This window comes from Trematomus bernacchii, unplaced genomic scaffold, assembly GCF_902827165.1.
Source record: "Trematomus bernacchii unplaced genomic scaffold, fTreBer1.1, whole genome shotgun sequence".
NCBI classification, from domain to species: Eukaryota; Metazoa; Chordata; class Actinopteri; order Perciformes; family Nototheniidae; genus Trematomus; species Trematomus bernacchii.
This window is the reverse complement of record NW_022987689.1, coordinates 12,620,075-12,647,209: the sequence shown is the minus strand read 5'-3', so window position 1 is coordinate 12,647,209 and position 27,135 is coordinate 12,620,075. Positions and strand designations below refer to the sequence as shown.

General features: G+C 39.9%; 1 protein-coding gene and 1 pseudogene across 1 annotated transcript; both read left to right on the top strand.

Moving 5' to 3' along the window:
* Positions 1-1,165: 1,165 nt before the first annotated feature.
* Positions 1,166-19,640, top strand: LOC117488334 (serine/threonine-protein kinase OSR1-like). The gene is made up of 17 exons (XM_034137163.1): positions 1,166-1,410; positions 1,978-2,090; positions 3,410-3,518; positions 3,873-4,014; positions 6,205-6,260; positions 6,532-6,641; positions 6,754-6,855; positions 8,417-8,550; positions 8,684-8,732; positions 8,831-8,896; positions 9,733-9,855; positions 10,808-10,843; positions 11,012-11,140; positions 11,606-11,711; positions 12,283-12,351; positions 13,418-13,482; positions 16,654-19,640. The coding sequence occupies exons 1-17, from the start codon at positions 1,341-1,343 to the stop codon at positions 16,726-16,728; spliced, it is 1,554 nt and encodes a 517-aa protein (XP_033993054.1). The 5' UTR covers positions 1,166-1,340; the 3' UTR covers positions 16,729-19,640.
* Positions 19,641-19,824: 184 nt separating this feature from the next.
* Positions 19,825-25,610, top strand: LOC117488333 (annotated as a pseudogene).
* The last annotated feature ends 1,525 nt before the right edge of the window (positions 25,611-27,135 follow it).

Here is a 27,135-nt window from a genome sequence, read left to right as displayed (position 1 = left end):
TGGCACTCAATTGAGTTGATTTCAAAAAGTGATCTGTCTTTCACGGGTCCAAATCATTAAATGCCCCACAAAGAAAAAGGAGATTAACTGGTCAATGGGTTCTAAACAGTAGACAAGCAAAGGTATATAAAAAGAAATGTTGCTCCTTTTATTGCCCACAATATACAGATAACAACACAAAAAAAGGTAAAAAAGTAATTTAGATGCTTGAATCACTTTGAAAATATAAAGATGAACTACCAGCCAAACTTGGTTAACCTTCTACATTAACTTCACTAATCCCCAACCATACCATCCTCTGCTGCCTCTCCCAAAACATCCTCAAGTCTCATGGCACTGAGTCAGTGACATGGATTATGCAATACCTGGGTTACAAAAGGATAAAGCCCAAAGAGGAAGTAACATCGGAAACAATAAATACAAAGACAATATGTAAACAACTGTCTTTAGTGTATGAATATTGCATGATGAACGCTTTGCCACGTTCCAAATTACAAAATGGAAATTAAAGGATTCAATTAGCCTGAAAAAAAAACTTAAAGTTTAAGTTTTTTTTTGTAGCTGTGGAAATTACTTTTAGTACTTTACTGCAGTACAAGTTTAAGGTATTTGTGCTTTGCCTAAAAAAATACAATGGTTGTATAATAAAATCATGCGTGATAGACCACCTACTACACAGCATCATACAAAACAATTAAGATCAGCCATAACATCTATCTAAATGTAAATGTATACGACACTGACATATTGGAATAATGGCATGATTCATACCCCTTTAACTTTTTGAATGCAAGGCCTTTACTTGTAATTGCTATTTTACTTGAATAAATGACCAGAACACGCCTCCCACCTATTCTTTTGGTATTTCCCAGCGCCATGTATTTCCTATAGACTTTTTAAGAAAAAGCTAATTTGTCCCCTTCAAAAAGTGTTGTAATGTATAGGCATTAGCGCCCTCTATTGGATATACTCTGCACACTTACAAGAGAGGAACATAAGAATAACATGTTTATTGTCTAAACACTAAACTATTTTAACTAACCGGTCCATTTATTACTGTCGTCAACCTTTTTTGTATTGTGTTTCCGAATTTTAGGAACTTTTAGCAGACTTTGCCACACTCAACATGGCGATGTCTCCGTCCCTCTCACTGAGTTCGTACGTAACACACTGCGTCATTCGTGCGTAAGGTTGTGTTGACAAGAGCGGTAGGAGTTGTCAGCGGAACAGCAGCAGCCAGCATCACCGGAGCCGAATGGAGTAACCACAAATATATTATTCCAGACAGCGTCTCTGTTCCTCTGTAGAAGCAGTGTTTACACAGTTCAAACAACGACACCATGGCAGACGACCAGGCCTCTCAATCCTGGACCATCGACAGGGATGACTACGAACTCAATGAGGTGATAGGTGAGTAGCTTAGCTTGCTAAAGCTAGCACCCTAGCCTCCCCTGTCTCTACAGCGGCTGCCACTAGCCAAACTAGCCGAGTAGCATTGCATGTCTTTAGCTAACAGAAGGCCAGTTCCAGCCCGTAGCTACATGGCAGGGAGGTTAACAGCTCTGAAGAGTCTCCATCTAGCAAGGCCACATTATTTAATTAGGTTTCTGCTAGTTAGCGAGCTGTAGTTAGATGGCTGCCTAGCAAGTTAGCATGAAGCTAAACGGCTAGCTAATGCGTTTAGTCTGTAGTGCGTGAAGAGTCGTTAGTAGTTGGGGAGGGTTGTGCTCTTTGCTGAAGGTATGACACGGATTACAGTGAGCCATTCATGCTTTAGTCCAGGTACCGTGACTAATGGCTTTGATCAAAAGAGTTAAGACTGCATATTACAGTAGTGTATAATACTGTACAATTCCTTAGTCCCCGATAATAGAAACTACTCAAATTCAGCAAATTCTTCTCATACACATTTAGTTGAGCTGTCAGGCTGTGAAGGCTCCTACAGTGAGAGGGTTTCACACGTTATGTTGTTCTCAGGGAGTGGAGCCACTGCAGTCGTCCAGGCAGCGTACTGCAAGCCGAGAAAGGAGAAGGTGGCCATCAAACGCATCAACCTGGAGAAGTGTCAAACCAGCATGGATGAGCTCCTGGTAAGGACCTGTGTCAGTGTGTGGGCCAGTATCTGCAGTCCAGATGTTCTTTACGTCACATTGTTGGGAGTGGTGTGGGGTCAGATCAGTCAAGGACAGATCAAAAGCTTGATACCACAAGAACCACCAAGTACTAAAACTGAGTCAAATCAATAATACAAATAGATTGTGAATGAAAATTAAATTATATATTATTTTGAATAATACCATGAAGCACAAGTCCTAATAATTGTTTACAACACTGATCAGTTATAGGCATAAATAGGATAAGTATTAAGTATTAAAGATATGGCTACTTTTTTTTAAGTTGGATCTCTTTTGGTTGATGCCTCTATCTAATGATGTCTCTATCTAATGGAGACATCATTATATAAATAGCTTACTTTGTTTACTTTTTGAGTGTATATTCTTCAGATTTGCAACAGTGGAACTAATTTACATGAACTTAAAGGTTGAGTGTGTAAGATGTATTTAAACCAACAAAATACACCTGGTAGTGAGACCTTTTTCTTCTTCTTTTTTTTATTAGGATCCCCATTAGCACTAGCATAAGCATCGGCTATTCTTCCTGGGGTTCGCACTCATAAGGTCAAACTTACACAATAAAGCCACATAAAAACAATGAACAACTCATCTTATTTAATTAACAATCAAGTATAGTCAACAACCATTAAGTCGAACACAAAATTGACTATGCCTCAAGAACACACTTCTACTACAAATAAACAATAATTTATAACAGACATGAGTCCTTGTCTGTCATGATGACCTAAAATGTATATTTATATATCCTGCACTTTCATACAAAATAACTTGAAAGAAAATAGGTTATCAAAAAAACAAGTGTGTAGTTCTGATCTAACAAAAGCAATTCTTAGTTTCAGGTGAATATTCACTAATTCAATCATTGTTATAGATATTATATTAAATGTCCTCTAATACATTCCCTCTTTATCCTACACTCTGCATGTCATAAGGGAAACATTACTTTCTCATCATTCAAGCTCCATTGTTGCTTTCAAAGGACTGTCAAATATTGTCATTGCAATATACGCTATCTGAGTTATTATTTCATTACATTGCTCCCTTTCTCTCTGGACTTCACCTTTGTCATTCAAGTCTTAATGGCTCAGTGGTGATGTAATGCAGGTAACTCCACCGTCTGGGTCTCTGTTACTCCTGCTTTAGGATTGACTCTGAGATCCAGCATGACGGAGCTGCTGAAGTATAACATAAATATTTGGTTAGTGATTTGCTTTGTACCGCACCGTAACAGCTCCCTGTGTGACCGTGTATCCCTTTCTTCCTCCTCCGTGCAGAAAGAGATCCAGGCCATGAGCCAGTGCCACCACCCGAACATCGTGTCTTATTATACCTCCTTTGTGGTGAAGGATGAGCTGTGGCTGGTGATGAAGCTGCTCAGTGGAGGTTAGTGCTTTCAAGAACGGTTGCTTCTCGAGCCACGATTAGAATTTTAAGCGTCGTCCAAATTGCCTACATTTTGCCGTAATAAAGTTAGTTTGCTGATTTCAACATTGGGATTGAAACGATACAGAAACATTTCCATCAGAGAGACATTTTTATAAGGTTTTGACGCTCTACATAAAAATAGTCACCTATCCCTTCTTTAAGCTGCATTCACTTGGATTTAGTTTTGTTTACCCTACGAACCACCACCAGATAAATGCCAGTCAGTGTCCCATTTGAACTACTCGCCAAACTGGAGATCCCCTCCTCCTATCATCAGCATTATTTATGACGGATCCTCTGCCTCTCCCTCAGGCTCAGTGTTGGACATCATCAAGCATATCATCTCTCGCGGCGAGCACAAGACCGGAGTGTTGGACGAGGCTAGCATCGCCAGTATCCTGAAAGAAGTCTTGGAGGGGCTGGAGTACCTTCACAAAAACGGGCAGATTCACCGGTGAGTTCTGATGATGTGTGTGCCGGCTGCAACACAACCGCCGTGTTATCACTGCACTCTGTGTTCATCACTCACTCCTCCCTCTGCTCACTCAAACTTTCATCTCCGCATATAAGCGTGTGGCTTGAACTAGACCTCGCTGCTTCAATATTTAATACAGTGTAAATGTATAATTGAACAGGTTTGTTTTGCATAAATGCTCCGCTCAGGAACACTGAACTACCCGCTGAGAAAAAAGCCTCTAATGCCCCTTTCACACCGGCGCTTTTCCAGCTCCTGCTCGGAGCTGGAGCTGGAAAAGCGCCGTTTTTTCCTGTTCACACCGCAGCGGCGGCGCGTCATAGCTCCGGAATGCGGTTCACTTCCAGCTCCAAAAAATTGTCGGTCCAGAGGCAAGAGCTTTGGAGCTATCCGACCATCCGTTCGCTGTTATTGATCATTGTGGAGATACATGGGCTATACAGGTTGTCATGTCCGACTATCACAAGTAGAATCATAATGAAAAATACGCCGGTAAAATGTGCCTGTAGAAAACGGCTTAGCAAGTAGTCAGTTTAGCTTCGGTTGCTATGCTAACATCACCCATGTTATACCAGAGAAACTTTCATAACAGCGTTGTGATGCCAAACAGCGTCAATTCAGACTGACACACATTCACTTAAGGGGAACTGGGGATATGTATCAGCTGCTTGTGTGACAGTCAGACAGTGAATACTTTAGAGCCGTGTGAGCTAACCTGGAGCTAACGGGGGAATACACTCCCGTGGAAGAGCAGCACTGCAGCGGTCGGTAAATGCCGCTGAAACACATTAATAAACAATTAACCACGGCACTCTGGAGAAAAGTATAAGGTTGGAGAAGTCGTTATTTAATTTAATCTGGCTTCGTATGATTAAAAGCAACACGATCATCGACCCGACGCAGTCCCCGGCCCGTTGTTGTTGTGGGAGAAAATCAGCGACGTAAACTGTGACGTCATGACGCAGCAGCGGCAGCTCTGGGCAGTGTGAACAGAGCGGGAGCTGGAAAGGGAAACCGGAGCTGAACCAGAAAAGCTCTCGCTAGGAGCTAGAAAGGGAAAATCAGTGTCCAGTTGTTTCAAATGAACAGCTCATTTCAACTGTCTTGGTCATAGCTTGAAAATCAAGATGTGTCTCTTTGGATAAGTCCAATTATCACTTGATTTGCTGATGTTTTAATTGCATTAAGAGTATGAGTGCGCAGCTTTTCATTAGACGGAGAGAGCAGCTGCTGATTCTAACTCACTTATACCTAAGCAGGAGAGAAAGAGGGCTTGTGAAAGGTTGAGGCCGGGCTAATCCATTCCCGTCTTTGTGCATACTTTGCAAACAGAAATCAGGTGGATTAAAATGGGGCAGATCAAAGGTACATGTTCGAGCACATGAGTGAAGAGTTCATTTGAGTCACGGTGCACAGCCTCACCACTCCTCTGTGTCTGCTGATTCATTCCTACTAAGAACCAGAATTAACACACATAGCATACACACATTTTTGTAACTTTGCCTTACGTGAAACTTCCGTTGTATGTTTATAAAGTATAACCATGAACATATTAGAGAAACTCCCTTCGGAGGGAACTTTAGGATTTTAGCCTTAACATACCATTTACAGGCAAAAAAAAAACATAACACACAACAGGAAAGGGCAAACCCTGAAAAAGCATAAAAGGGTCTCTTTAAGGCCTATTATAAAGATGTATCAATACCAATCTATTTATTTTAAACCATGAATTAGTGTCTATATACACAAATGTAAAGGTGTGTGTATTCAATTTTAAGAACTCCCAATTGCTATTAGCAGATATGCCAATGAATTTCAATGTCATATAAATAAATGTTTCTTGGGTTTTTCCTAATGGTCTTAATAGAATCAGAATTCCTTTAGTAGTACCACATCGACAAATAAGTACACGACCATGGCTAAAAGATTAGTAACAGTTTAAAAAAACTAAGTGACAACAATAACATATTAAAGTAATGAGACCTTATACAAATGAAACTGATGGGACATTTCTGTCTAATATGTCAATACATTTGTCGTTTTTTAGAAATGACACAACTGATATTGTCTCAAAACGATGATTTAACAAGAAATGCACATGTGTGTAAATGTGATCATGATGATAATTGTTGCATCTCGTGTTTTGATTCTCTTGGTCTTCCTTCACAGGGATCTAAAAGCTGGAAACATCCTTCTTGGTGACGATGGCTTTGTGCAAATTGCTGGTACATTATTATTATTATTTCTGCAGGTTTTTTTTTAACCATATTTCTTTCTGTGCTTCTGCTTAGTTACAGCTTGAAGTCCCTTTGTAGACAGTCTCTGTTTGTAAGTTTAAAATGTTGGTACAGTATCTAGCTTAACGGACAATGTCCTCATTGTTTCAGTCTGTAAATGTAAAATGACAGGCCTTTTTTGTGGGAGATTAGTCTAAATATTTAAGTGGATTTCCTCTCGTTTTTCTCTCCCTGTCATACATTCCCAATCCTTCTCCAGACTTCGGTGTGAGTGCCTTTCTATCAGCTGGAGGAGACATGACCAGGAACAAGGTCCGGAAGACGTTTGTGGGCACGCCGTGCTGGATGGCGCCCGAGGTCATGGAGCAGGTAAAGGAGGCTTGTTTCCTAGATCTGTTTTCTCTCAGTAATGCCTGATAACCTCGGTGATGAAAGGATGACTGGGCAGCTTTGTTCACTCGCTTCTGTTTTTAATCCGCAGGTCCGCGGCTACGACTTCAAAGCCGACATCTGGAGTTTCGGGATAACAGCCATCGAACTGGCCACTGGGGCTGCACCATATCACAAATACCCACCAATGAAGGTAACTTTGTGTGTGCGCACTGGTATCTTACTGAATGTCAGGTGTCTACTTTCACATTTAGTGTTGCTGGCTACAGCGGTCTGCTTGATCAACTCAAATGTTTAGCTTTGTTTCACAGTAAAGATGATTTTAGACATCATTTTCAACGCAAGGAAAGAGTTCTGTAGACTGTTGCAGTGACTGGGTGGAAAAGCTAATGTCCTTAAGATATGATATGTAAAATGTCTGCGTTTAAATGTCTAAAAATTACTAAACTTATCTTCTAAATGTTATTGAGTTATGCATTTACATTATCCCACATTTTCCAACAATTTTAATACCCAGAGAAAAGGAAAATTTACAGTTTCATTTGGTCGCCTTTAGTTGCGACCAAATTGTCAGTGTTTATCTGCAGGAAGTGGTTTTGCTTCGATACAATTTTAAATCATTGTCATTCTTAAGTTTATAGTTTATCCAGATTAAGGATTTAAGATATCTTTATCTTAAAGTGGACCTATCATGCTATATTTGAATAATATAGTGTAGGGCCATACCTATATAAGGCATATTTATACTTTTTTTTTCTCAAAATACCAAATAGATCATGCATTTTAGCCATGCCTCATTTTGCTCAATTTGACATTTTTTACCCCTGTTTTTGCAAGGGCAGATTCAGTGAGAACAGCACCACCTACAGGCCTGGCATATGTACTAGAGCTTCTCCAGCGCTTTCGAACGGCAATGGCCGTGGCTGTCTCCTCCTGATTGGTGGAGTTGGCCCAATAGCCGTAGCGCCACCGTCCTGACGTCAGGACAGTGTTCAAATCTGGATCAGTTTTTATCAGATCCGTTGCAGCCCCTTTTTTAGAGATTTGGGTATGGAGGAAAATAGAGAGGGTTGTGTTTTCTGACACTTGGTGAGTTCCCTGGAACACCGGGGACACATATTCATGTATAAAAGACGTACAAAAGTGCATTTTGCATGATAGGTCCCCTTTTAATTATCAGAGAAAGTAAAAAAAAAAAGTAAGCCAATGTTAGCCGTTTAGCTAGTAGCCGATTCCTGTCGATTTGATTCCTGTCATTACATTACATTACCTGTCATTTGTTAGTCACTTTTATCCAAAGCGACTTACATACATTCAGTACTGTGGACAATCCCCACAGGAGCAATTTGGGGTGAAGTGTCTTGCCCAGGGACACAACGACATGCTGACTGCAGTGGGACTCAAACTTGCTATCTCCTGATTCGAGGTCTAGCACACTACCCACTGAGCCACAGCCTCCCTGTCCATTTGTTTTATAAAAGAGGGGACCACTGCAGATAATTTGGCTCCTTATTCAAACTTCTTGAACTGATGTTGAAACCCTGCCTGCATTTACCATATTCCATGACCCAACGTCTCTTCTCTTCGCCACCAAACTCAATCTTTTGGGGTTTTTTTCTATTTAAAGGAAACTACACATTATGCGTTTATTTCCAAATAAACTTTTGGACTCCATTTCTTTTTGTTTTTGATAAAAGTTTACTCATTTATGAATCAACATAATTTGACTGAAACCCACCTCTGTGTTTCTGCAGGTGCTGATGCTGACTCTGCAGAACGACCCTCCCTGTCTGGAGACAGGCATCACAGACAAGGATATGGTGAAGAAGTATGGCAAGTCCTTCCGGAAGATGCTCTCTCTGTGTTTACAGAAAGATCCAGAAAAAAGGTCAGTTAGTCCTCATGCCTTTTTTTTCTCTCCCCTCACCAGATTAAAGCGGTGCTTGTTTTTCTTTCCGTTAGATTCCCCAGTTGTTTAATGAATATAATGAAGAGCCTTGTGTCTTCTCTCTCCTATTTAGGCCAACTGCAGCCGAGCTGCTGAAGCATAAATTCTTCACTAAAGCCAAAGTGAGCCATACTTCACTGTTATTAAAATAAACTGAAATCTATATTTTGTGTTTCACAGAGTTTCTTGACAGTAAGAAATGTTTTTCTTTCTGTTACAGAACAACGAGTACTTGCAGGAGCGTCTTCTACACAAAGGTCCAACAATAACGGAGCGATCCAAAAAGGTTTGTCTTTACTAATATGAATGCACGCTTGTCTCTAAACCATTGTTTAATTGTTATGTTATTATGTGGACTTATTATATAGGACTGATTACAGCGTTAGAGGCGGGGCCTTGTTCATTCCTATAAATGCTTTTCAGTGTCGCATGAAGCCAAATATGGCCTGACTCGAGTACAAAAAAACCTGGATAAAGGAAAACATGCGCATTCTATTTCCTAAAGCCCTGCCTTCAATCTGCTCCATCACGCACCGTGTCGCCTTAGTCAAATGAATGGGAAATTAGGGAAAGTAACTCTGGATTTGACTTTTAGCGCATTACAACTTTAAGGACCTAATGATAAAAATGAGGGCTGTTCAATTGTTTGTACTGTTAAAGGTGGGGTAGGTAATTCACTTCAGAAACACTTTTTGTTATATTCCATGGAATGCTCTTAACATCCCGATAGCAATGAATATCTTAAGTGCTTTGACAATAAATACATAAAAAAATGTCATCTGTGGAAGCCGTAGCGCTGTAAAAAGCACGACCAATCATTTTAGCCGGCCCGGCTAAAATAACTGGATGGCCTACCTGCCTGTCAGCCTTCCATCTGTGCACAAACTTATCTCGTGCCCTCATTGGTCATGTGCGCGTTCGTGTGTGTTGGAGGAGGGGCTCTGTAGGAAGTCTGAAGGAAGTGGCAGATTTTCTCCGGTTGTGTACTTTCAAATTCTTGCGCACTCGAGCTGGTTTCTCCATTCTTACCTACCCTACCTTTAAGTAAACCTTTGTAAAAATGTGCTTCACCGCCCAGCTCACTTCCTAGAGGCTTTTTTATGAATTGTTTTCTCTGTTTAGGTGCGTCGTGTGCCCGGCTCCAGCGGCCGTCTCCACAAGACGGAGGACGGCAGCTGGGAGTGGAGCGACGATGAGCTGGACGAGGAGAGCGAGGAGGGCAAAGCTGCTGTGGCGGCTCTGCGGGTGAGACTCTGCATGCCTGTGTCTCCATACAGTCACCTCATTTAACTTGTTAGGCCTCTATTATGTGTTTGTCCATGCCTATTTACGGCCAACAGATGGTGCTGTAGGACTTCTAGTCTGAACAATTATTCTCCCTCCTGCATCATCATAGAACAAGTTTAGGTTCCCTGAGCAAATAATCCAAGAATCGATCATGATCTGGAGAATTGAAACAGGCGTAGACCAATAATCAGAGATTTATTGTTTATAAAAGTATTTCACTAAGGCAACCCAAGGGAAGGCTTCTCCACTCATTGAATGTGTATTTTCTATCTGCTAAGTGGACTTAAACGTTTAGTCATTTCATTTACTTTCATTTAAGTTCTTAAAAGAATATTGTAGTTTTTGGAATTAATTTAGTTTTTTATAACCTGTGGATATTTATTTAGTTTTTTAATTGTTTTAATCTTAAATTAGAATTATTTTAATATAAGAAAGTGCATAGACAGTGCAGAATTCACGGTGTTCCATAAATGTTATATTTTATTTATTCATTTTTCGTTTAGAAATAAAGCCAATTTGGTCTCATTTGTTAATATTATTTAATTGCTGCATTTTATACGATCCAAAAAACCCCAGAAAAATCTATATGCATTATGTTTCTGTCCTCCTCACATATATTGCCATCAGCAATTGGATAAACCCTTATGAGTCGACCACTAATGAGAATAAGTAGATCAGACACCTGATCAGATCTCTTGTTTGTATTAAACTCCAACATTTCTTCACACTCAATTGATGTCTTGGTGCGGGATGTAACTGTCTGTTCTCTAAACGGTGATTTCAGTTCGACCCTGTGTTTGAAGTCCCGTTGTGTCAAATTCCTTCAATCCTACATCAGTCTGTACATTGGGGGGATAAAAGGAGTATTGCATGTTGTTAATCCTGACAATCTGTCATGTCCATTCTGCAGTCCCCCAGAGTGAAGGACGGCTCCGAGAATATGGAGGTGAGTCCTTTTGTAGTGGACATGACTTCAAAAATCTTGATTTATTGTAATGCCTTGCTGAAACGATCTGCATGACTGTCCTGTGTGTGTGTGTGTGTGTGTATCCTTTTCATTCATGTTAAACAACAAAAATACCCCGCTGATTTATTTTGCAATCGTGTGTCTTAGCTTTTCCCGCCAGCAGATGGCTCCTCACAGCATCTGCTGCCCCCCGGTGTGGCACCCCAGCCGGGGGAGGAGGCTCCAGCGCCGGCTCCCACTCAGACGGCGAGCCCCTCACATGCACCCCCTGCTCAGGTAACAACACACTCCCAGGTTCTATCCGGTTCCATGAAACGCATAAAGATTCAAAGGCTTCTTATTGTCATACGGACACTATTACATTTTGTATAGCTGACACTTTGCAGCCAGATTAACTTTTAATAAGCCAAACCATTGTTATTCCTATGTAAGACAATTCTTTCCAAGTGTTACTTAGAGAAGTGAGATTTTTTTTGGGTCAATGCATTAATTAATTAATTTATTTATTTATGCATGACAGCTCATTCAGATTGAAACAGTGTAGGATAAATGTTCATCACAACCATAGTCCAAACCCTAAACCACAGAAGTTAGAAGTAGACCAAAAAGAAAGAAACCCTTTGCCCTGGTAAACAATGTAAATACTGACTACAGGGGTCATTTGAAAGCACATCATTCACATTGTCAGTGATAGGAATGTTTACGTTGTTGTGCTGTTGAGTAAATGCTTTTCTGTTACAGGATCCTGCTGCAGGCAATGCCAGTGTTCCCATCAGCCTCGTCCTGAGACTGAGGAATCCCAAGAAGGAACTCAACGACATCCGGTTTGAGTTCATGTCCGGCAGAGGTACGGTGGATCCTATATCTTCCTGTGTTTCTGATAGCCAGTATTTACCAGGCTTTAATTAGGAAAAACTGTGGAAGTCCGACAAATTGCTATCTCTCCAGTCAAAAGGTCTGGTGAAAATAATTCCCCCTAAGCACAATTTGAAGTTAAGTCGAGTCAGCAGCAGCGCTTCTCATTAATTCCAAAAGTGCGCAACAAGATGCCATCACTGTGAGGACAGAAAAGTGCTTGATTTTCAGTCAGCAGCCGCATGCCTTAATTATAATGTAATCCGCCAGACAGGCCGACATGTATTTTAGTCTGATTTCAAATAGTGTTGATGCTTTTCTATTCTATCTAAGAAAATGTAAGCCTAAATCTTACGGCGTAGGCTTGTATTATTTCTTTTTTCTTTAGAGTTATGCAGTCTCTTGACGGGACTATTTGACCGTAATTCTCCCAATTGTCCAGGACATTGAAATCTTCCCGGACACGTTGACCGCCACTGTTCTTTTCTAACAGAACCTCTTCCTAGCTTTCATTAAGAAGCTCACAGTCTCAGGTCTAACCCTCTGGTTTCCCTCTCCCGCAGATTCAGCCGACGGAGTTTCTCAGGAGTTGGTCTCCGCGGGTCTGGTTGATGGGAGGGACTTAGTCATTGGTGAGTACTAGGTATAGAGTGGTACTAGGTATAGAGTGGTGGAGGGATGACATATTTACCCGGAAATAAGCTGCGCATGGGTTCCCTCGACAAAAAAGCAATGGGATTTCTCCATAGGATTTTGGAAAATAGCTCGAAATAAGGTCTGTGTAAAACGAACCTGTTAGATAAATGCACGTTTTGTTCAGCCGGATAATATCCACATGTCTACCCTACTTTTATAATTTTCGAATCATAAATCTAATCGCCAGAAGCAAAATGCTAACGTTATGCTATAAAGGAACTACAGCAGGGTCGCACAACTTCAACGTCACGCCAACTTAAGATCCATATTAAAAAATATAGATCCAAAATTGTACAAGTTGAAGCGTTTGTTTGAACAGTTTGCAGGAGGCAGGTACTTGCTTTCAAGCAGAACAGGGCAAACAAACTTAGCGGGAGTGTTTACGTGTGCGGCGTAATGACGTACAACGTCCTCGACAACTTCTGTAGTCCTATTCAGCCACTTGTTAACAACCATCGTTTTTCAGACACGTAAACTCTTCATAAATCACCAGTGGGGTCACTGCTGATTTATTTAATGTCGTAGAACAAAAGGTGATCTGTCTCTTCAATGTGTGTCAACCACAGACCTTATTTCCAGATATTTTCCAAAACCCTATGGAGAAATCCCATTGACTCTGAGGCGAGGGAACCCGTAGTGGTAAAATGCAAACTCACTTCCGGGTTTTAGGACTCGTCACTGCACCACTCTATAGCACTGCATGATGGGATATCATCAGTGTCAAATCAGATAAATTGAAACTTTTTCCTGAGAAAAGTTTTACTTTTTTGTCTTCTTGGTTTAGTTTTCTGACTTCATAGCAGCAAATGCAAAGATCATGATGTTCTTTGTGATAGATTACTCAAAAGAGATGTTAAATATGCTGACACATCCTGATCTGAAAACATCTGCTTTATCATTTTATAATGTGCATGTGCTTCTAAAACCGGTTCTTTCCTGTTCACACTGATCATGATAAGAAGTCCTGTTATCTGACCTGCTGCTCTTTTATCTCCTGTCTAGTCGCTGCCAATTTGCAAAAGATTGTCGATGATCCGCTTGGTAACAAAAATGTGACTTTTAAACTGGTAAGTACACAGATGGAAGAGGATAACATGAATATCAAAAAGTGTTCATTATAAATCAATGAATTTTAATGTTTTATTTCCAATGTATTCTTCCAATTACATGTCTCTTTATCATAACACATAATGTGGCCTTAACTGTGGCAATAACATTTTAAACGGTTTTAATATGAGCTTATCAATTAAGCACCAATGTGAGATCTATTTTTTTGTGAGGCATAGTTCATATTAGTAGATGCTTCTTGTGAAAAGAAAAGTTTGAGTGATTTTAATAAATCAAAGTAGCTTAAACCACACCTTCAATCCTGCTTCACTTAGGTTTGCTAACTCCTAACGCTTGTTAAAGTTTTTCTTTAACCCGGACTGTGTTTAATGTTTAAATTATCTATTTTATATGGAAAACCAAAAATAGAATAAGTTCAGTTTTTAGTTAAAATGCATTGTGTTAGTTCATTATTTTATCTCAGATGAAGTTCAGACCTTAGTTTAACACTCATTTATAGATAAATGCCAGGGATGCAAACTTGTCACCTTTCGGCGAAATTCGCCGTTTTGATTCCAAAATAGGTCGTTTGTGTGATTCATGTAGATCTGCAATAAAAATATTTTTGGGGTATGGGGGGGGTCTGGGACCCGGAGTAATCTGCGGCCGCGAGCTGTTATGTGCCATCATGACACGCATGGTGTTCTTTTTTTATATATTATAATGAAGCGCGAGCACAAGTCTTCCTGCCTGTCAGCTCTGCTCATGGATGTATAATAAGGCTCTGCTGCTCCGGGATGAGGGTCTAGCTTCAGCAGCTACATTACCTACGGTGCGTTCGTTAATATTAACTGTGCGGTAGAACTGTGGCACAGACTGGACCGCTGGTTAGAACGGGGTGTTCGGAGCAACAGAGCGTGATGTGCACTGAAAAGTGTTTCTGTCGCAATATTATTTAATGAATCGTTGAGCTAGCTAACTAGCATACATTGTCACTATCTGCTAACGTTAGCTTTAGCCTTCGTTTTCAAATAGTTTCTTTCATAGCCTATAAACGGAGGTGGTATAAGTATCTTGTACTTGAGGAAAAGTAGAAGTACTCAGATCTTGTTCTTGAGTACAAGTAGAAGTACTCAGGTCTTGTACTTGAGTACAAGTAGAAGTACTCAGATCTTGTTCTTGAGTAAAAGTAGAAGTACTCAGATCTTGTACTTGAGTAAAAGTAGAAGTACCAGAGTGTAGGAATACTCTGTTACAGTAAAAGTCCTGCATTCAAAATGTTCCTCATGTAAAAGTAGAAAAGTATTATCATCAAAATATAGTTAAAGTAGCAACAGCAAAAGTAGTCATTGTGCAGATTGGTCCATTTCAGAATAATATATATGATATGTTTTATAATGATTGATCATGAAAGTGTTCTCAAAGCTGGTAAAGGTGCAGCTAGTTTGAATGACTTTGTATACTGCAGGGTAGCTTGTGAATTTACTCCAGGTGGAACTAAAGTCTGATTTAACACTTGATTATATTTCACATCATTCATCCACATCTGTGAAGTAACTAAAGGTATTCAATACATGTAGTAGAGTAAAAGTACACCATTTACCTCTGAACTGTAGAGGAGAAGAAGAACAAAGTAGCAAAACATTGAAATACTTAAATAAAGTACAAGTATCTAAAAATTGTACCCAAGTATAGTACTTGAGTTTATGAACTTAGTTACTTTACACCACTGGCTATAAAGATAGAAAGACAGCCTTGCACAGAGGCATGAAAATACATTTTCAAAATGCTCAACAGTCCTGCCAAAATTATAAACTGACTGCTACACAATTAAAATAAATGCTTAAATATATTTCTATTAGATGTGACTCTTTGGCGTTTCTGTTATTATTAACTGCTGCTTTAGTTGTTCTGACTGCTAAAATCCTCTGTTATTCCTCATTTTAAAGCCGATATTCCGTGGGGTCGGGGGGCTCGGATCCTTGTCACCTTTTTCATACCTGATGAGTTTGCATCCCTGAAATGCAATTCCATGGTAATTGCAATGGTGATTCCAAACCAGTGGTGGTGCTAGACCTTTTCGCTGTCCGTCATTTTGACGGACAGGATCGTAAAATTTCCGTCAAAATACATTATTACCCATCGGTCTGTACCAGGGTGTCCGCGGGGTCTTAAAAAGTATTAAAAGTTGATCAATCAATTTAGCGAAAATTAAGGCTATCAAAAAGTATTAAATGGCATTTTCCATATAACATTTTGTAGCTTGTTTTCAATGAGTATATCAATTGTCCAAAGGGGTTGTATTCTACAGTCTGCCTGAATGTAATCATTGCGTAGGTGTGTAGTGTGATTCTGTGTAGTTTATTTATCCCGTTGGATTTGACGTCATCTGAACAGGACATCGCACGCTCACTGCTTGATAGCGCGAAGGTCCGTTTACGCCGGTTGTTAAACAACATCGTTATGGGGAAATGCAAGTTTGCGTCCAAATGGTTGGAAGATAAGGAGGAAGGACAATCCACACTGTATATAGTAAATATGAGGTAAAGTGTGTCGCCAATGTAACCGGTTAAAACTCGAAGTGGCGATGAGGTCTTAAAATGTATGGAAAGGGTCTTAAAAAAGGTCTTAAAAGGTATTACATTTGACTTCAGGATTCCTGCATATACCCTGTGTACACAACTCTGACGGGGGGGGGGCGGGGGAACAAGCTCGTGAACTGTTAACAGGGGGCGGTTATGCTCGTGAACTGTTAGCGCCGGTGTTATGCTGTGTTATGCATGCCCACTGCACCTCGCGGGAGCGCGCGCAGCGTAAAGCAAAAACTCCTGGACATTTCAATGATTTGTACGCCAAATGTAGGTTTGGAAACGATATCATTTCCTTTTTGGCGGGCATACATAACACGGCATAACACCAGAGCCTCGCTGCGGGGAAACTTTGGCACTGTTCTGAGTTTGTAATAATCTGTCAAAATGACGGACTGCTTTCAGATTTTCCGTCATTGTTAAAAAAATCCGTCATAGACGGAAAATATTCGGTTAACGCGACCACTGTTCCAAACTGTTCACTTACTTTTTCTCGCCACTGTATAGATACACGTCATTGTTTTTTACAAGATTTAATGTCAATTAAAGTTTTCAAAGATTATACAAAAGTTCCAGTTTGTGATCATGTTCCCTGTTTTCCAGGCATCTGGCGTGGAGGAGTCTGAAATTCCCGATGATATTAAACTCATTGGATTTGCGCAGCTCAGCATCAGTTAAGTCAAGATCAGCCATCAACAGAGGACAGAAACTAATGGTATTGCACAGCTGCATTGTAGTAAATTCCAAGAAACCACTACTGCCAAAGAGAGGGCGAGGAAGACGATGATGATGATGAGGAGTCGGGAAGCTGGCAGGAGTGCAACACTACTGCAGGATGCATGAGGACCACATTGAGAAGGGGCTCAGTTCATTACAGGAATCACACTTGAAACGTTTACAGTGCGCTTATACAGTGAATGGGAGAAGAGATGCAATCAACTATATCAACTCCTAATTTCTTCTTCTTTCTTTTGCTTCATACCTAAGCACAATCCAAACCATCTCCTGCCAGTACTGGAAGTGATTGCCTTTTCTTTTTTTCTTTTTTTAAATCAAATGTGCCACAACACTCACAAGAGTGTCGTGCTTACTTTATATGGCACTTTATGATACACTGAAATTGAAACGTGTATATTCAGCCTTAGTTAGTCAAACTATAGATTTTACCAGTGTGTTTGGTGAAAATAAAATTGAGTATCTGTGATTATTAGGTGTATTATATTTACGCCTACCCAAGAAATCTTAAGAAAATCTCCCGTAACACTGATAAAACTAACTTAGAGACACACTGTAGCATAGTTTTAGTTTTGTAATTCTGTAAATTCAGATGGATTTTTATGTAGAATATAAGAAAGTTACCAGATTTCTGTACAAAGCAGCCCCAGGCGTGTGGTGTGGTGGTTTTGTCAAAACATAACCAAAGTGTTTAGGCTCTGACTGCACGGCTGAAACCATTCAAAGACACACAACGGTCAATTATAACTGCAGTAACAACCCTTTTTCAGATGGCGTTGCCCGAGATGTTCAAAGAAAGCATTATTTTCACAGATTTAGACCTGGCTTATATTCTTCTACTATGCAATAGGTGTTTTCTTTTCGCCACGTGTGACCACTGGCTGCTAATATTACTTCTCTTGAGATGAATACATTTACTTTTTGTGCTTGTACTGCACTAGGAGTTCACAAAGTAAGACAGGCAGCTTCAGGAACCTGCAGTGAGACTTACTTTCGTTATAACAAGCAAAGTGAAACATTAACAGGCACAACAGACAGAAGCGGGTAATGTTTGTCAATGTCCCCGTGTAGATGGGGATCACTTGGTCCGTTTACCATTACTGATCTAACAGCTGGGAAGAATCCTGAATGCTGGCAATGAAAGTTGAGTCTGGAGCTGCTAGTGTTACAGGCTGACAGACGATGAACTTCTGTGGAGTGGTGCACGCTCAAAAACTGAAAATGATCAACCAAAGTAAAATATAGTTTAAAGGGTCAGTTTACCCAAATTGCTAAAAAAAAGAAGTAATATTTTGTCACTTGTCTCAAGTGGTATTTAGCTGATACATCTGGTCTTATCTGCCTCTTATTTCATACAGTTCATGTATATGGAATGTAGTCATGCTAGCGGCTTAAATAATGCGTTGTAATGAGCTAAATATGTTTAAGATCCCTAAATCGTTTGTCACTGGTGATTCTTTGTAATGCGCCACCAAAATATCAAAAAATAAAAACATTTTGAATTGGTTTATGACCCAATAAACTAATACCATACACATTAGCCTCAGCTGTGCTTTGTTTTTAGCGCTAAGTAGCTAATGTTGGCATGCTAACACGCTAAACTAAGATTGTGAACATGGCGAACATTACACCCGCTAAACATTAGCATGTTAGCATTGCCATTGGAAAACGTTAGCACGCTATTAGCTAGTAGAGCCTCGCAGTGCAGCTAGCATGACGCTACACTTATCACAAATTAAATTCCATATACCTGCATTGTATTTATGGGCAGCAGGAATCTTAAGAGAAACCCCTAGAGGTAAATGTTTCCTATATTGGGTGAAATAAGCCTTTAAACTTCTCCAGATGCCAGTTATTATTCAGTTTGTGTTCCTTCTCACTAGGCAAGTTGTTGTGCCAGTACTGTAGTCTCTTTGCTATTTAAACTTTCACCAACAAATCACTGTCGTCACTCCCTGTGTAGCTGTATGGTTGTTTAGTACCTCGTGCAAGGCCTGCGACATGGCTCCGAGTTCAGGTACTGATGTAAATGGTGTATGTAAAGATGTTGTAAATGTACGTATGATGGCAACTCCATGCACTGTCACACAAACATCATGAGGTTTGTTTGTAACCATGTAGATGCATTGACTGTTTAAGTGTACCTGTCAGATAAATGGAACATTTGACTTGTAAATATAGATTAAGGCAGATTGAGACTGCTCATTTTCAGTACACAGTTGAATTTGTTTTGTAGTGTTTTTCCACTGTTGGCCTTTATCAAAGCATCACTTATGCACACATTATTTGTTTAATTGGCACCTTATTGATATGTTAACATGCATATTTTCGGGATTACATGCAGCTTGTAATCACACACTTTGTGCTTTGACGTCCTGATATGCAGTTTTCTCACCGAAACCTGTCCGATGCTAATGCATAAAATATAATTTTCATAAGACGGGCGGCACAGGCTACACTCTCTTCCCCCCTGTGTGTGTATGTGTGAGATTTTGGTGATAAAATGATTGATCATCAAATGCTTTGAACTGAAAGTCACTTAGATATTCTTAATTTCTTTCCATTTTTATTGTTTACTTTACAACATTATTCTGCCTCTTAATGGAGACACCAAATTATTAGTATCAATTGAATCACTTAATTGGCGAGCAAATCTTTTCTTTTTTACAGATCATTACATATATTTTTTAAATATCATTGATTATACAATGTGTACATCGACAAATGCATAATTTGAAGTGGAATATTTGTGATAAGATACAAAGGAGATTCCTTGGCATGTATAGATTATTGGAAAATGTCAACAAATGCAAATGATTTTTAGTAGCTGAATAAAGTCACATGATGGAATTCAATTGGTGAGGACAATGGTTAATTACAATGTGATGCCTCGTTCTGCGTGTTCTTTGCTTTTAACAGGTCAACCATTTGGTCCTGTGTGCTCACCACACATTCAGTTACAAAGGTTAAACATTTCGACTTGAGCTTTTGGAAGAAAGTGTCTCCGAGTTGGTGTCGCACTTAATCAGCCGTTTGAAAATGGTTAATTTTGGAGCGATTTTGCGAACTATTGGCGACTTTGGTTTGTTCCAGAAAATCATCCTTCTTGGGTTAACCCTCCCAAATGTCTTCATGCCCCTTTTCCTTTGTAGTTTTCTTTTTATGGATTCAGATCCAGATAGACACTGTAACACAGACTGGATCCTTCGGGCAGACTCTAACCTGACCACAGATGAGCAGCTGAACCTGACTCTGCCCCGAGAGGATGACGGGACCTTCAGCAAGTGTCAGATGTTTATCCCTGTGAACTGGTCTATTGGTTCCATCAGGGAGAACGGACTCAATGAGACCACAGGGTGCCAGAATGGATGGGTGTACTCCAGAACGCTGTATGAAGCCACCGTAGTCACTGATGTAAGTAGAGAATGTTGTGTGGTTTCTTTGATGGTGCCACTGCTCTACTGATTCTGCTGCTTTGCAGTTTGATCTCGTCTGTGACAAGTCGTACATGGCTGAGGTTGTGCAGGCGATCTTCATGTCTGGTTTACTTGCTGGTTCATTCATCTTTGGACCAACAGCTGAATCGTGAGTTACTTGAAAAAGGTATATTAGAAATGTGCAAAATGTATGAAAGCCTAAACCTTCAAACCACTGACTCTAAACTTTAGGTACGGCCGCAGGAGAACCACCCAGCTACCAGTCGTGCTCTTGCAAATATTCGTCATAGTTGCTGGTGTGTCTCCAAATGTCTACGTCTACATAGTGACGCAGTTCATAGTTGGAGCTGCCCTCGGGGGATATAGAATTAACTCCACCGTATTAGGTATGACTTGTTTTTAACCAACCAACATTTGATTAATGGTCAAAATCACAACAAGGGAATTTTCTGGTTCCTTTTCATTCCTAGATCTGCAGTGATTTTGGTGTTTAAATTATGTTTGTAGCTACAGAGTGGATTGGGGTCACCAAAAGGTCCTTTGCTTCCTGTATGAGCCAGTTGTTTGCAGCTTTTGGACAGTGTGTCATGGCTGGTCTGGTCTATGGCATCCGTGACTGGAGAAAAGCACAGTACGTCATAGGAGGAGCGCAGGCCTTTGTAACGTTGTACATATGGTATGTGTTACACTTTGTTATTTAAATGTTTTGCTCATTGCTGTATGTAGACAATTAAGAGAAGTTTGGAGGTTTTGAATTGTGTTTGTATGAGGTAATTATCAATAGTCAGTGGGTAGCACTTGGCACACCCTCTTTTCCGAGAAGTTATATTATATTAAGTGTATGCCATATCGAGAATATTTTAACCTTTAGCTTTGCCATGTCGTGAGACCAAAGGGCTTTTATCTATATTTAGTATTCACTTTGTCTTCAAAGCTACCAGACTCCATTTAAAAAATAGCGGCTTTAACTCGCAGAACACAAGCATTTGTTTTTTTGTGTCACAAATAAAATTACAGTTTTTTCCAAAGAGTCTGGTGGATTTAACAAAAGCATAGATCAGGGATGGGCAACTTGGATGGTGGTGTGGGCCACATAATTTATGTAGCCTACTGGCCACCAGTGGGCCGCAGATTCACTTGGAACACACACACACACAAATTCCATGTATTGTAATTATTAACAAATATACTAAGTCTGACATCTTCATTGACATTTTACAATCTTTCAGGGAACATCCTCTAATAAGCTCACTAAACAAATATCAGTTCACAGAAATATTATTTAATTTGTACAAGTGGCATGTTTGTATTGAACAGGTTATTTAACAGTGGAATAAAACAATTTTAAACTTTTGGAAAGCACGGAAAATGTGTGTGCATTGAGATTAACCATTAAGATGACATAAACATGAAGTCATGAACACTAACCCAGACATTAGTTGTCTAACTTGAACCAAAGACACTTGTAGTCTCTGCTGACGCACAATAAGGGGAATGTCAACACAGACACCTCAGTCTCAAATGCTCTCAACCCGCACTCTGCTGTTCCTCAGCGCCGCTCCCCCTCCTGAAAAGCGTATAGTAATCATAGATAACACGGCAGGGTCCGTTACAGTTTGTTTTCATCTGATTTCAAATAAACAAAGTCTTGGTTTTTAGAAAGTTGTTTTGCCAAATTCAGATGATAAACACAACCTTTAAGCTTGTAAAGGCATAATTACAAGCGGTAACTTAACGTCACAGCAGGCATAACAACAGCCGGCGTTTCTTGTGAGTGGAAACAAACACAATACACACAAACGCGTCACAGATTATTTCGCGGTATTTGGCTGCCGAACGAAATCATGTACGCAGCTCGCGACGTAATTAGGAGTCTAGTGGACGACAAGTAAAAAGTACTACAGTACTACTACAGGGTTTTACAAGTAAAAAAAATGCAAAATAATTTTTTATTTTTTATTAATTACGTTGTTTATAAATTAATCTGAGGGCCGCAATAAGAGGAGGTGGGGGGGCCGCCATTTGCCCATCCCTGGCATAGATAATGGCTTTAGTTCACTGTCAGAGACATTGTATAGTTGTTTGATGCTAAATGTAAAACATTATATATTCATGGGCCTTTATTTAACTTAAATAATGTAAGGTACTAAATTAGGTGTTGCTGCTGACCCCCAAGCACAGCACTACATTGCTAATCCCTTGTGCTTCAAATCCTGCCTGCTTCACCAAAATGGGGGTGTGCCCACCGCCATCTATTGTAGTTATTACACTGATTAGATAGGCTACTAAAGTCCTTTTAACCCACTTTCTGTTCAAACCTACCAAATAAACCATGTGTATTGCAAAACCAGTGTGTTCAAGAAGACTGTGTAATCCACCTTGTTGGTAGATCACATTTTGAGTTTGTCTCCGTTAAAGGGGACCTATCATGCAAAATGCACTTTTGTACGTCTTTTATACATGAATATGTGTCCCCGGTGTGTCAGGGAACTCACCAAGTGTCAGAAAACACAACCCTCTCTCTTTTCCTCCATACCCAAATCTCTAAAAACGGGGCTGCAACGGAGCTGATACAGACTGATACAGATTTGAAATTGTTCTGACGTCAGAAACAGGGAGCTCCGCCTTTATGGGCAACTCTCCACCTATCAGGGGAATGGGGGGTTGGGCCACGGCCACGGCCATTGCCGCTCGAAAGCGCTGGAGACGCTGTAGTACATATGCCAGGCCTGTAAGTGGCGCTGTAGTCTGCCACAAAAGCAGCGAAGAAGACTTCTCACAGAATCAGCCCTTGCAAAAACAGGGCTGGAAAAGAGCAAATAGAGCGAAATGAGGCATGGCTAAAATGCATGATCTGTTTGGTATTTTGAAAAAAACACTTGACAGACATGTTTTAGGTATGGCCCTACAATATATTATTCAAATATAGCATGATAGGTCCACTTTAAATGAATAACCGTTTGTGAGTGAATTCAACATTTGGATTGTGGTTAATCTTTTCAGGTGGATTCCTGAATCTGCAAGGTGGTTGCTGGAACAGGGAAGAACTGAAGAGCTAATCAATTGATACGTAGAGTCGCAGCAATCAACAAAAGGAAAATCCCAGATAACCTGCTGGACGAGGTTTATGAGATACAATTTGATTGGATTTTGTGAATATATACTTTATAAGCAGTGCTAGCATGGCTGTCGATTTAACAGTCTACAGCCAAGCTAACACTGCTGTGGGGCTTTACTAGGAACAGTGGTGCTTTAAAATTAAGGCTAACAGCAGCAAGCTCTCATGTTGACGATGACAATTATAATCCATTGATTTTGAAGTTGTTATATTTTCTAAGTTCCACCATTTTAGTTTAGCATGTTAGCTTGCTAACATTTGCTAACAACCTCTAAACACAAAGTAAAGCTGAGGCTAATGAGGGTGTTATAAGTTTCCAAGGTACTTGGTCATCAAACTAATTATTGGACAAAGCTAAAACATTTGACCTGTGGATGGCACTCCATTGAGGAGCAAATTCCTTTTTATGCACATTGCAGCGATTCATTTTTTGAATTAATAAAAAAAGAAACGTTTAATCCCAATTGCTTTTCAGATACTCAAATTATTATTTTTAAATGTGACCTTTATATATTTAATGTTCAATGAAATCTCGTTAAAAGTCAATTTAAATGTACACATTACCCATATAATTAAAATATGATTGTAAACAAAGGGGTGTAACAGGGCAAAGAGATATTGCCTATTGAAGGGATATCAACCCTTTATCAGAATGAATGTAATTGCTGCCTAATTCATAGAATCACTGCTCAAAGTTTTGTCTTCACTATATTAATCCATCTGCCCTTCAGGTCACCGGGGGACGGGAAGTGAAAAGTGGGGGAATCAAAGCAATTTTTACCTCAGCAGTCCTGGTTAAATATTTGTTAATTTTATCTTTCGCCTGGTAAGTTAAGCACAATTTGAAATGTATTTTATAAAATAATTGCTTAAAGGTTTGTAACATGTTTGTGTTCATGTGATTTGAAGGTTTTCGTTAAACCTTGGCTACTTCTGCGTAGTTTTGAATGTGGGTAAGTTTGGTCTGAACATCTTCCTGGTTCAGTTCCTGTTTGGGATCACTGAGATGCCCGCACATCTCCTCTGTATCTGGTTTTTGGAGTTAATTGGGAGAAAAAAATCCTTAATATTTGGGTTGTTTTGCCTCTTAACCTTGGCTTTCCCTCGAGGTGAATCCCTTGTCCTTTAAGTTCACTGCATGATGAGAAATGCATCTGACCATCTGTGGGGTTTAACCCTTTTGTTTTGTTTCAGACTGCGCTATTGTTATCACAGCCCTTGTTACCGCCGGGAAGTTCTTTTTGAACTGGGCAGGTTCAGTATGTTTGATCTACATTCAGGAGTTATTTCCCACTTCTGTCAGGTACGCAAATTAAATATATACAGAAAAATATGTTATTATAGAAATTATACATTTGAAAGTTAACTGAACTTTTTCAGGCAAACTGCCGTTGGCTTTGGCTCTATTGCCTATAGAGGAGCAGGCTTGATGTCCCCCTTGCTCAACATGTTGGCCATTTACCACTGGGCCATACCCATCTTAGTCTTCAGCAGCCTTGCAGTGACCAGTGGAGCTCTTGTCTTCCTGCTCCCTGAGACCCGGAGAACAGAGCTGCCTGACTCAGCTGATGAGACCGAGGGCAACAGGTAAGATGGTTGCATGATTTACAGAGTTCATTTGGCAATATTGGCTTTTATTGGGAGTCAGTTCAAGGCCAACCAGTGGCTTCCATCCACACTAGAACTTAATTAGACAAGATCGCAATCCCCTTCTTGTTTTTCTTTATCCGTAAAAACACGACAATGTAATAGAAAATTACAATGTCCTAATATATCTTACAGTTTAATTGAAACAAGACATATATCAAGCTTTGATGTCTTAATGGTGTCTTCCTTTACTTTCTAGGAATATGAGCACGAAGAAAATGGGCAGTGACTCCAACGTGGTCGAACAAAACGGCAGAAATTCCACCAAACTCTAGCCGATATGGTTAATCTTTTTTAAAGATGTTTTTGTCGTGTGAGATATACATTGCTGAATACAATATTTATTGTGGATGCTCTTTGGCCTTCAATGTTGCTGAGTCACATTGTGTGTTTGCTAATGTCTTACTCAATTGTAGGTATTTACGGCTGTCATTTCTGTAAGATGCTGAAAATCAGTCAGTGAATTAAAGGAACATAAGCTTAACTCTGTTTTTCTGGGAATCATTCAAAAGTCTTAAAAGGCATGGAATTAATTTACATTAAAAAAAATGGTATTAAAGGTAGGGTAGGTAAGTTTGAGAAACCGGCTCGAGATCGCTAGAATTTGAAAATACACAACCGGAGAAAATCTGCCACTTCCTTATAGAGCCCCTCCTCCAACACACACGAACGCACATGACCAATGAGGGCACGAGATAAGTTTGTGCACAGATGGAAGGCTGACAGGCAGGTAGGCCATCCAGCCCTTTTTCAGATGGCGTTGCCCGAGATGTTCAAAGACAGCATTATTTTCACAGATTTAGACCTGGCTTATATTCTTCTACTATGCAATAGGCAGTGGCGAGCCGTCAGGGCCCTCTAGGCCCTCTGTGAGGGCCTAAGATATTCCAAAAAATAATATTTAAAAACATTAAAAAAAAATATATTTTTTTAAAATATATATATTTTTAATATTATCTTTGTTATATTTTTCATTAGTTTTACCGAAAAAAAACTTGATTTAATAAAATAACATTTCCAAAGAAATAAATCCTTCGAATCTGCCTGTTCAGTCTCTGTTTGAATGTGAAGGGTTACATGAAAGAAGCTCGTCTGGCCCTCTCTGCGATTCACAGAGGGCCCGCTATAGTAACTGAACGAGAGAGTAATGTCAAATGACAGTACAATTGACCAATCATATCTTCCCTCTAAATGGGTGGGTTTTATTATCGCGGACTTTATGACAAGTTCCGCCCGCTGTGAAACTTTTCTTGTTTCCATAGCAACAACTTCCTGTCAACAGCGTGAACTCGCCTTCAAAATAAAAGCATGCCAAATTACACTTAAGACATACAACTGCAACGAAAGTAACAAACACAATGCAATATCATTTTCAATGTCAAAGAACACAAATTGGGTTCACAGGTGTTGTTTTGTGTGGTAGAGGGTCGCTGTCATTGATGCGTTTTGCACCCTGGGCCGTTGTTTTGATATTCCGCTGAAGTATACGCTGTGACGTAATAACTCTTTTTTTTCTTTTTTTCGAGGGAAGGGGTGGGGGTCAGAGGGCCTAGGTATAAAGCTCACGGCTCGCCACTGGCAATAGGTGTTTTCTTTTCGCCACGTGTGACCACTGGCTGCTAATATTACTTCTCTTGAGATGAATACATTTACTTTTTGTGCTTGTACTGCACTAGGAGTTCACAAAGTCAGACAGGCAGCTTCAGGAACCTGCAGTGAGACTTACTTTCGTTATAACAAGCAAAGTGAAACATTAACAGGCACAACAGACAGAAGCGGGTAATGTTTGTCAATGTCCCCGTGTAGATGGGGATCACTTGGTCCATTTACCATTACTGATCTAACAGCTGGGAAGAATCCTGAATGCTGGCAATGAAAGTTGAGTCTGGAGCTGCTAGTGTTACAGGCTGACAGACGATGAACTTCTGTGGAGTGGTGCACGCTCAAAAACTGAAAATGATCAACCAAAGTAAAATATAGTTTAAAGGGTCAGTTTACCCAAATTGCTAAAAAATAAGTAATATTTTGTCACTTGCCTCAAGTGGTATTTAGCTGATACATCTGGTCTTATCTGCCTCTTATTTCATACAGTTCATGTATATGGAATGTAGTCATGCTAGCGGCTTAAATAATGCGTTGTAATGAGCT